Here is a 12,305-nt window from a genome sequence, read left to right as displayed (position 1 = left end):
CTTATTTTAATTAAAAAAAAAATGAAGAGTACAGATATTCTGTATTTTATATAAAGCTGAAAGGGAATGTAAGCATGAAATGTAATGTCTGTGTCTTAGGTAAGTACTACTACAATTATGAATGGTTTTCTTTACTTAAATCCGGATGACTATTTGACATTGCTTCTCTAGAAATCTTTGTACGTATTTTATCAATAATATTATAGTTGACTAATTTGGATTTATGTAGAGGTACTCATCTCTATTTCCATTTAAACAGTAGAAAGTCTGATTCATAGGTTATACTCAAAGTAAGTGGATTTTTAAGGTTACATTAAAATAGAAATAGCTAACTTTAACTAGACTATCAAAGTGAAATATTGTAGTGATACCACTAAATAGATAGATTTTATACCACCAACATAAATAGTATTAAAGTCCACTTACATTTACAGTAAGTGGTCACTTAACATATGGTTTTTGGAAACTGTGACTGTAAGTGAAACAATGTTCTGTATAACAACTAATTTTACCACAGGCTAATTGATATAAACGAGAGTTAAATTGCTAAGGCATATAGTACATCATGTTTACTTGAAGTTGTAGTTTCCAAGGACCCCTGGATAACATTAAGTGAGGACTTACTGTACTGTGAGTTGTTAGTGTGGAAATCTATTTTCCTTGAATGTAGCTCCTCTAAGGTACTTAAAATTATAGCTTTAGTCTTGTTTATAAAATTTACTTCAGGTGCTGAAGTAAATCCCATTCAACATTAGGAGAATCTTCATGAATGTAGCAATGTAATTGGACCTGGTGGCCCTCTCTGAATATTATTGAGAATGGTTGTGGTCATTTCTTTTTATTTTTTAATAGAAACAGGGTCTTGCTCTGTTGCCCAGGCTGGAATACACTGGGATGATCATAGCTCAGTGCAGCCTCAAAATCCTAGGTTCCACCAATCCTCCCACCTCAGCCTCCCAAGTTGCTGGTACTACAGGCATGTACCACCATGTCTGGCTAAGTTTTTTAAAACTTTTGTAGAGACAGGGTCTTGCTGTGTTGTCCAGGCTAGTCGAACTCCTGGCCTCAAGCGATCCTCCCACCTTAGCCTCCCAAATCCTGTGCTGGGACTACAGAGGGGAGCCACCATGCCTGGCAAGGTTGTGGTCATTGATAGGACGTTTTGCAAAGCATCCTTGAAGGAAAGAGGATATATAAATGCAAATTAATGACTGAAAATATAATCTGTGTTTTGACATGTTAGAATATATAATTACAGAAAAATTATTAAAACTAGTAATTTTGACTGGAAATATACTAGAAACAATCAGAAATCTTTCAGGCAATAGTAAATTTTCTTCTGATATTTGATTTGCAGTTATTTTGCTAGTTTTAACATAGTTTGTCAATGGTACCCATTTCTGATTGCTCATCTTATATTAAAACAACTTGAATGTTTATCAGCAAGAGAATGTTGGAATAAATTGTGGTCCATCTATACCAAGATATATTATAGAGCTATTTTTAAACAATGAATTTGAATACTATCTTTTGATTTCTAGAGATGTTTATGATTCATTGATAAATGCAAAAAGCAAAGTTTCAAAGTAATAATACAACATTTATAAAAACAACTAGTCATAAACAAAAGAGGTTTATAAAAACCTCTATGTGTGTAGAGAAACTCTTAGTCAAGTTTTCATAAAGAACTTCTACCTGTAAAGGAAGCAGATTGGGAAGAATCATTCCTATTTCTATCCACCCTTCACTCATAAGAGGAGAGGGCAATAAGTATTTACTACTGAAAATAAACATGCATTATTTTACTAATTTTTAATAATTAAAGAAAAATGTGAAAGAAAATATACTTTTTCTGATCATAATTGCTCTCCCTAATTTAACTCTGCTTTTAATATTTTAGGTAGTGTACATTCTTTTTCAAATGGAAGAGCTGGTTATAGCCAACAACATCAGCATCGACATAGTGGACATGAAAGAGAAGAGGAAAGAGGAGATGTACGTTTATGACTAGAAATCACAAAATTGCAAATTTCAGCTCAGGAAAAGCAATTAGAGTTGTCTGGAAAGAGGGCAAGTTGTAGGAAATAATGAGTTTTTCTCTTACTAGAGGTGTTTGGTAGAGACTAGAAAATCCTTAGGGATGTTGTAGGAATAGGAGGAGAGGTCAGCCCTGGGTGGTTGGATAGTATGACCCCTTTAGATTTGTTATTCTATGATTCTAATGAAGGTACACCTGCATTGTGCATGTTGTGAAGGCAGCTTGTTATTGTTGGCCCTGAAGAATTTAGAATACTGAAAAACTTGAATTGGAGGTAACTTTCCTTGTTCTAATGCAGTTATGCCTAATTGCCTATAGCAGTTTAATTACATGAAGTGGAAAGGTAAATGGAAAGAGCACTAGACTAGAAATTAAAAGGCCTGGCCCCCAGCTTTGCCACTCATCAGCTCCTATCTTCTACCCTCAAATCCAAGGTAAAACATGGTTTTACAGCCTGCAGCGTATTGATAGAGTCTCTGTGTATGTCGGGGGAGGGAGTCGGGAAAGAGAGAGAGAAAGAAATGAGGACTTCCTCATCTATAAAATGAAATCAGATTTTATCAGTGTTTTAAAAATCAGAATCTCCTGGTGATGTGCCTGGGCAGTTTTATTTAAGAATCACCCTATTGGTATTGTTAGCAGATTTGAAAGCACTGAACTACATGATCTCAAATGCTCTTTCTGCCTCAAAATGTATGACAACTGTTGGATTATTAACAACTACAGTTATATTACAATTTGTTATTCTTTGATGATTTTTTATAGGGAGGTTTTTCTGTGTTTATCCAGCTGATGCCCATAATTGTATTGATCCTCGTGTCATTATTAAGCCAATTGATGGTCTCTAATCCTCCTTATTCCTTATATCCCAGATCGTAAGTAGCTAAGTGAAGTTTTACAAAAATGAATTGTTGCTATTTCTGACCTAGCTTCCTTTAAAGAGCTTGTACTCGTGTAAACTTTGAAGTGCCAAATCTATTACTGCAAGTGTACCAGATTTTAAAATTCTATCTAATTTTTAAATTAGTTACTTTAAGTAATAAATTTGTCTTATGTTGTTAATTTACATTTCTACTCTCCTACTGTGGATAAGGATAGAAATGCTATATTTGAACTTGATAACAGTTTAATGTGGTAGGTAATGTGTTGCCATTAAAGGCAAAAAATACTCTAAAGGACAAAACTACTTTAAAGACAAAAAGCAATGATTGATCTTACATAGTTTTATATCATTAAGGGGAAAATGACTTTACTCTTCATTTTGCAAAATATTGATTAAATAAAAGCAAATATTACTTTTTTATGGTGTATTTTTTTCACCATATACTTTATATATAAGAGGTCAGGATATAAATAAATTTAATACAGCATCCATTCTAGACAACTTTAATACAGTGAACATAAAGGAAACTATAACATCATATTGGCTGTTAATAGCAGCATGAACAAATAAAAAGCAGATAAAGAAAAAATAATAAAAATCATATTGGCAGTGATTTTACAGTATTACAATCACATTGGTCTAAAAATAAGAATTACTTTATTCCAAATAAGATTTTTATTAATGAAAAATTGAGATAACTTTATAAAAGCATAGTGTATTTAAAAGTGTGGTTACTTTTTGTGACATGAAATCATTGTTTTGGGCAATTTGACAGAACGTAAATAAATTACAGGTTGAGTATTTCTTATCCAAAATGCTTGGGACCAGAAGTGTTTTGGATTTTGGATTTTTTCAGATTTTGTAATATTTGCGTATATTTTATCAGATGTCTTGAGAATGGTACCCAAGTCTAAAAATGAAATTTATGTTTTATATATACCCTATACACATAGCTTGAAGGTAATTTTATATGATATTTTTAGTAACTTTGTACATGAAACAAAGTTTGTATACATTAAACTGTCAGAAAGCAAAGGTATCACAATCTCAGCCACCCATGTGGACAACCTGTGGTTGTTTGGCATCATTCCTGACTCTGAATTTATATGCTACTGATAAGCAATCATTTTCTTACTCTAATTCACATATAAATATTTAACAGTGAAAAAATAATGTGTTCAGGGTTAACTAACCAGCATAGTAGCATCACCAGAATACCTGTGTTAGCTGTTAAACAATAGCAACAACAAACTACTACAGGCTTTTAGTTTCCACCTATGATGCTTTGTTTTGATTAAAAGGTGACCCATCATATGAGGTCAGCTTTGGAATTTTTCACTTGTGCCATCTTGTCGATGCTCAGAAAGTCTTAGTTTTAGAGCATTTTGGATTTCAGATTTTCGGATTAGGGATGCTCAACCTGTATTACCAATATTAACTTTTCAGTGATTGTTAATTGTTTTTGTTCGCTTGGTTTATAGTAGCATATTGGAATGTCCAGTTTTAATTAAAATAATGATGCTGCATCTCTTTTACAGTGGAACAGGGCAAACTATTAAAATGCAGACAGAAAACTTGGGTGTTGTTTATTATGTCAACAAGGACTTTAAAAATGAATATAAAGGAATGTTATTACAAAAGGTAGAAAAGAGTGTGGAAGAAGATTATGTGACTAATATTCGAAATAATTGCTGGAAAGAAAGACAACAAAGTAAGTTTGTCATGGGTTTAACATTTTAAAACTTATTCACAGTCTTTGGAACTGATTAATGTAGAGTTCCCTATTCAAGGAATGTTCTGGAATTCCCTGGCACGTAATTGGGGCACAGTACTTAAATGAGATCATATATTTTATATACATGTGGCCTAACACAGGAATTGGCACATAGTAAGGACTTAATAAATGGTACTTGTGTATTGTTGTTATCGATAAATATTTGGTTGAATAAGTAATACCAAATTTTATTGTATTGATAATATCCATCGTAAGACACATCATTCTTTTATGTACCACCAAGAAAGAAAAAAAATCCTGGGAGATAAACTGTGTCATCAATTTTAAGATGCATCCTGTTTTCAGGGTTAAGTTTGAAACTCTTTGTTAATTTAGCTTTAGTATTTAGAATTTAATGTACAATGAGTTTTGTTGACATTTCATTTTTCTTTACTTTGTTCACAGAGAGGCTCTTCGGAACACTTAATTTGCTTAGGTTTTTCCAGCCTCAGTTTTGTTAATATAAGGAACAGTTCCATCTATAAAGATTGACCATAAGAATCTGCTGAGATGTTGCAAGTGAACTGAGTGTTGTGGTTCTTGTTTTTGTGACCATTGTTATGAATAATAATGTAGACCATATAGTGTAGTGTAAGGAGAACTGACTTTGGAATTAAACAGAGTAAAGTTGAATCCTAGCTCTGAAAGTTTTAGCTGACGATTTTAGCTGATGAATTGTAACCTCTATGAGTTTATTTCATGTGTAAAATGGGTGATGATGAGTGGGCGGAGGAAATAATAGCTATCACTTATATAATGCCTACTGTTTCAGTCACTGTCCCAAGCATGTTATAAGTATTAACTCATTTAATCTCCACAACAACCCTGTGAGGTTACTATACTCATTTTACACAGGAAGAAACTGAAGCAAAGAGAGATTACTAACTTGCCCAAGGTCATAGAGGTTGTTTGTGATTCAAAACCAGACAATTTGTCCCTGGAATCCAGGCCCTGTGCTCCAAAGTCTTCTCAGAAATAACCAGCTTTATGGGGTTTGTTGTGAAAATTAAATCAGGCAATAAAATACTTCACACATAGTAAATGCTCAGAAAATGTCAGCGATTATCATCATCTCCCCCTTGCTAGGGAAGAGTTGATAAAATGTAACTTCCAAGAGAGTCCTTAACCTCTCTGGTCTTGGTTTTTTCCTCTATATAGTGGCAGTTAGAGATGTGACCTCCTTGACTTCTAACTCAATGAATTTGTGAAATCAGTCTGTCTTCAGTGTGGAGAAGGTTACATTAGACTAGTGACTTTTAGGTTTTCAGCTGGGAATGAGTTGCCACCCTCCCTCCACCCTACCCATCTCTAGAGATGTTTGGTAATGTCTGGAGATAGTTTTGTGTGTCATCATGGGATGGGAATGGAAAGGGATTGCTACTGGCATCTAGTGGGTTAAGGTCAGGGATGCTGCTAAACATCCTACAATGCACAGGACAGGCCCCCTACAACAAAAAAATTATCCAGCCCAAGCAGTACTTTAAATAATGGAATGAATATTAGGCTAGGCATTGGAGAGTTGGATTGGAATCTAGACTCTGCCATTCGTTAGCAGTGTGAACTTTGGTTTATCTAAGTCTCAAATTTCTCCTTTGGGAAGAATCATCTATAAATAGATATAAGTGCATTATGTGTAAATAAAAGGCATAGTATAATATTGATTGAGTTGTTAATCCTAGTCCAGTTGATTTAGTAAAGATTATTTCTGGAGATTTTTACAAATGGAATGCTCTCTTAACTGTGAGTATATTTTTAATGTGATCTTGACTAATCCATATAAACCAGATGTCTTCTACTTTGACCATTGTGTTCCAGAAAGTAACTGATTTCTTTTTTTGTTAAATCTTCTTTAAGTGCTCCTAGTCTTTACAGGTATTAATAAACAGTGAAATGACTGAGAGTAACAGGAAAAAACAAGGAATACTCCTTGAAGAATTTTGATTTGTAGTCTGTATATCATTAGTAGCTGTGCTGTCTACACACTGAAGGAAGCCTCAGAAGTACTTATTTGCTGAATAGCAATATTATGATCATATAACAAGCATTTTTTAAATCTGTGTTCCTTCAGTAACATTATTGTATGTATTTTTTAATTTAAGTAAACTCAGAACAAGATTTAAAATTTTTGTATTAAATACTTAAGTCTTGGGATAATCTGAAATCTTAACAGAAGGCCACAGCAAAAACAACCACTGGCAGTATTGAAAAGCATATAATATTTTTAGGAAAAGAGGCCAGGATGATACTTCAGAGGAATAGTTTTTAAACCACTGGGGAACAGGAGTAGAGAGAAAGGATTCCAACATGAATTGACAGGATTCTATCCTTATTTCTTTTCTGTGTTTGTTTTATCTGCTAGACTTCAGATAAAGTTTTCATTAAAATTTTTTTTTTCCTACTAAAACAGCTTTTAGGAGTTGTACTTGCATTTTTTTAAGTCAGTTAATCAAAATATATCGAAGGGCTCCTGTAAAGCATCACTTGAGCTTAAGCAACTAGGTGACAAAAATTTTATTCAATTAGCAAAATATTTTTCTTTCTTAACAGAAACAGATATGCAGTATGCAGCAAAAGTGTACCGTGATGATCGACTCCGAAGGAAGGCAGATGCCTTGAGCATGGACAACTGTAAAGAATTAGAGCGGCTTACCAGTCTTTATAAAGGAGGATGAACTGGAATTTTTATTTATACCTTTTAGCGTACTCTTTATTTTTTCTGTAAGTAAGTTTAGTTTCATCATGAGAGATGAAGAAAAAGATTTGATACTGAAAACTAAACTGAATAGTTGGTTCCTGAAATCTTGGACTGTTTATGACCTACTGGCTCCTTTAAATAGTAATTGAAAACTAAAATGGAATATTTTAGTTACGCTTCTACAATTATTTTCATTTTAAAAGCTTACATGATTCCTAACTAAAATGTCTTGAGAAAGGATTATCACACCTGTAGCAATTTCCAGTTTTAGTGATTCTCCATTTTTTCCCTTGTCATGTAAATATTTATGGAATGATCATTTTGTGTACATACAGGTTACTGCTTTTTTATTTAAATTCCTTTAGTATTTAGCTCCATGAAACACTTCAGTTTAAATTGATGGAATAAATGTTATATGACACATTTACATTTTCCTTATCAAGGTGTCAAATATGTGGACTTTAAACAATGAAACTTTTCCAAAAAGAAAAAAACTTTAACTTTGTGTAAAATCTTATAGTATTATCAGCTTAGAGGGAATTGATATTTTTTAATATTGCCGTTATATTCCAAAATACATATTGAGATAAATGAACTGGTGTAGAATATCAGTTTGCCATTTAGTTTTATGAATTACTATACATATACATGCATAGAAATGAAATGCTATACTGATAGATTTTAAAGAAAATATGAGGAAATGGCTATAAATATTAAAATAAAAGGGTGTTGAACAGTAAAGTGCAGTTATGTCATTTACAATTCCAATACGTAAAAGGCCACCAAATTTTATATATATGTCCTTGAAGACTGCTAAAATTTATGAAGAGGACTCACATTTTCCCCCATAGAAATTTGCAGTTTCTTGGTGATCATTTAAGCAGGATCCAAAGAAGAAGTTCTACAAATAAGTAATAAGAAAAATGAGTACTAAAATATAGCTTTGTGCCTTTTAACCCTATGCCAACTCCTAAACATATAAGTAGATTACAGTATACTTACCCGATCAGAGCATGATCTGTTTGGCCATATGCAAGTGTGAGCAGAAATAGAGCAGCAGGTAGAACAGTAACTTAAAGCAAGTCATCCTTTAAAACTTCTGAGCTAAAATCTATTTACCATTGAGCAATTGAATTAATCCTATAAGAATAAGCTCCTTGTAAGTAAATCCATAATATGAATTAGAAAAAAGAAAACAGCTGGAAATTGAAGTTTTTGGTGCCTGTATACTGGATATGAAACTTTGATTTCTAGTCTTCTGTGGTTAGCAGTTGTAATATTTTAATGATTTTGCTTCATAGTTGGTTAGTGGAACATAAACATATCTTTGGTACTTCTTTGTGAGTAAGAGAATGCTAGATCGGGTGGCTTTGTTCTTTGTTTAAATTTTTTTTCTGAATGTAGTTAATTTATGGCATCTGTTGAATAAAACTGCTAAAATGAGCTCTTAAAAATGTTCTGTTGTATCCCCTTTTCCAGGTGAATCAATAGAAATGCCTGATTGAATTAGTAGGTTAAACTAAACAACATACTGTCATAGGAAAACCAGACAGCTTAACCAACTTGCTCTTAGAAATGTTACCTTAAAAAAAAAAACAGTGCTTAAGAGAAAATACAATTTTAAATATTTTGTTGAGCCTGTAGAGTAAGTTTTTTTTTTAAAAACTAAGTTCATAGCATTTTAATTAACTTTGAAAGTTCATATGTATCAGAAAATTTATGAAAACTTGAATGAAAAATATTTCATCTATTTTTCTAATTTTAATGGCAAATTTACACTATTATGGCTGATAATTCTGTGAACTTACCTTCTTGTTGACTGATTCTTTTTCCCTTAATCCCAGCTTTAAGGAGATAGGTGAAGTTATTATACAAAGTTAAGTGATACCATAAAGTGTATATTATAAAGTCATACATGGCTTTTGGACAGTATTATATTTCAGTTGCATTGCTGCATTCCATTAAATTTCATAAAATGCTAGAGAAAATGTGTTTGATAAAATTTTCTGCAGTGAGAAATGACAGACTGAGTGCCTGACAGTTTAAGCCACATATGAAATATGCAAGTAAAGATTCAATCCTTAATGTCATCTATATCATGGTGTAAAAGCTCAACAAGTGTCTTATAATTTGGAGTTAATCATACAAAGTAAGAAGAGTTTAGATATCTTGAGATAAAAGATTTTCATGTTTGCTGCTTTTTTATAATAAAAATCCCAACATTTTGCCATCTTATTTTTAACTACATGAACTTTGCAATTTCATTGGCTCATTCTAATGACCACCTAAAAGTCCTCAATCTTTGAATATTGCTTTATTAGCTCCTCTAACTGGTATTCTAACAGTTTAGCAGCAGTTATATTTATTAATGCTTTACATTTTTACCCCTTTTTACATAAACACACACAAATACACCAATGCATATACACACAAACATTATTGTCCTTGCGAGGGTTTGGGGGAAATGAAAATAGTACCTTTCTCCTCTTCTTTTGATTCCTTAGTTCCCAAATAGACTGGTGCTAGTCATTTAGTCATTTGTAAATTTCAGAATGTAGTTTGATTAAATGTGAACTGAATTCTCAACAATGAAAAATGTCAAGTTGGATTCATCTAATAAGTGAATATAATATATTTTGTAAACAGATTACATTTGAACGCCTAAATATTTGTTTCATAATCATTACATGCTTGTTTATGATTTACAAAGATTTGGTAGAGAAAAGTACAGTCCTTAAGGCATATATATGCCAGTGCATTAAACTACTCAGCTTTTGTGTCAGCTCAGGTGTTCATAGGAACAGGAATGTGGAATACCAGCTTTTTACTTTAATTATACTTTTATGCTTAATTTTTCTTCCAGTTAAATCTTTAATTACACTAGTATGTAAAGTAGTTACTGAGAAAAATGATTAAGTTTTTGATTTCCCTTCTGTTGATCTGTAATATTTTTAAATGAAGCTATTTAACACATACGACATGCTGATGTTACTTAATGGATTCCTATGTATTTCATTAAAAAAAAAAAAACTCCCACCTGTGTTAGGACAGCTAAATATTTCTTGATGTTGGCTTGAGGACCAAGTGAGCCATCTTGCCAGTTAAGCAAGTTTTATGTCCAAGGACCAAATGGTTAAAAGAGGAGAATTTGTACATTTGTTGAGCTTCCCCATGTGAAGCTTGGGTTCAGTACTATCCTATTACTACTAGCCATCTTCATACTGAGTGAAGCAAATTGAAAGGGAATTCATAATCTTTTTTCTTATCTGAACAGAAAAACTAATGAAAATCAATAATACATATTTTAATTTTCATTCAACAGCTGAAAAACCATGTCTGTTGACCACATTGGACTATTGCCTAGTTAAAATCCATAAAATTCCCTATAAACCAATGAAAAGAAAGTAATCTGGCAATAATCTCCAACATTTTAAATTCTAATTTCTAGTTACAAAGAAAAAGGATAGAATGAGGCTTTTCAAGGAATTCTTGCTCATCCCTTCAATAATTTGGCAGGCAAAACAGTCCTAGAATTCAGCTTCCTTTTTGGTTTTATTACTATTAAATAGATAACTTTCATATAAATGGAAACACTTTTCCTCAAAACATTAATTCAAAACATACTCCTTATATTAAGGATTATAGCACCACATTTTTTGTAAATTCCCTATGTGTAACTTTTTCCTGTTGGTATGTGATTTTTTTTATTTAATATGACTATCTGCTGGTGTTGGGGCCAATAGATTGTGAATATTCCGTGGATGTGTCTATGTACAGGTGTATATATATATTTTTTTCCAGCTAATACCTCAAATGTGTGATTGTTTAATATATACCACACTATGTTTGCACAGTGCAGGGCTTCCATTAGCAGTGGGTATTTTTATTTCTAACTTTGAAAATCAGTCAACATAATTTCATTGGTGTGAATTCTTTCTGTTGCTCTTTTTCATATTTTAATGCAGAGATTCCTATTATAAGGTCCATGCTTCAAACATAATTATATCTTTCTATATCCAGCCATCTGGAAATATATAGGGTTAAGAAGTATTTCTTGAAATGTCCTTGTTTAGTAAGTTAGTAAAAACTGGGATGACTAGTTGCCAAGATGTCTTGTAACTGCATAGCAGATGACACCTGGCATGGCAAGCCTCATTTACTTCAGCACAAGACTGTACATTTCAATCTGATATTCTACTTTGCCATTTAAGTACACAATTAAAATCATAGAGATTTTCAGTGACATTGGAGTATTGTAATTATTAGTTTCAAAAAGAATTATTTTGAATAGGATGATTAAACCAGTGAGAAGAAAGAAACACACATAAATGATATTTTGCAGTTTATCTGTATTAAGAAATGCTTCTTGCCAATTTCTGGTTTTGGTTTTTGGATTGCTGCATAAGACTTTCTTTCCATTTACTTTACGTATTTTTAAAAGCTGCAGGTAATTTTTAAGGTTTGATGGAATTATAATGGAAGCCTTGTATAAGTTAAATGAAACTGGTAAAGGAGAGCTTACTTTATCTATAATGCATTCAGGATTATAAATTAGATTTTAAAATGAAATGTCTGATTTGTAAAATATTTAATGTTATATCAGACTTAAATAAAATTTTCTGTGAGAACGCAAAGTAAATGCATTTGATTTTTAATGAATGTTCTGAATGAAATATGAATTTTTGTCTTTCAGTCTCTGTAGTTTATCTCAATATATTAATAAAAAGGTCTGTTCTCACTGTAAAATGTTTGTTTTTATCATGTTTTATACTCAATATTATGGCCACTCTTTCATTCATTCAACTAGGCAACAAGTGTATCAATGCTTGCTATATCCCAGGCAGTGAGCTGGGTGCTGGAAATCAATCATTGAATAAGAAAGACAAAAACCTTAGAGTTTCCATCTAGCAAAGAA

The 12,305-nt window shown here is 32.2% G+C and overlaps 1 protein-coding gene across 2 annotated transcripts in view; it reads left to right on the top strand.

Moving 5' to 3' along the window:
* DNAJB14 (DnaJ heat shock protein family (Hsp40) member B14) overlaps positions 1-12,136 on the top strand; it is a 51,033-nt gene extending 38,897 nt beyond the window's left edge. For both annotated transcript variants that reach the window (XM_007999385.3, XM_007999386.3), the window contains 4 exons: positions 1,901-1,995; positions 2,804-2,913; positions 4,460-4,632; positions 7,243-12,136. In XM_007999385.3, coding sequence (XP_007997576.1) covers positions 1,901-1,995; positions 2,804-2,913; positions 4,460-4,632; positions 7,243-7,367 — 503 coding nt within the window. In that variant the 3' untranslated portion in view covers positions 7,368-12,136. The remainder of the gene's footprint in view (positions 1-1,900; positions 1,996-2,803; positions 2,914-4,459; positions 4,633-7,242) is intronic.
* Positions 12,137-12,305: the final 169 nt, after the last annotated feature.

The sequence above is a fragment of the Chlorocebus sabaeus genome, chromosome 7 (assembly GCF_047675955.1).
Source record: "Chlorocebus sabaeus isolate Y175 chromosome 7, mChlSab1.0.hap1, whole genome shotgun sequence".
NCBI classification, from domain to species: Eukaryota; Metazoa; Chordata; class Mammalia; order Primates; family Cercopithecidae; genus Chlorocebus; species Chlorocebus sabaeus.
This window is presented reverse-complemented; position numbering and strand designations above follow the sequence as displayed.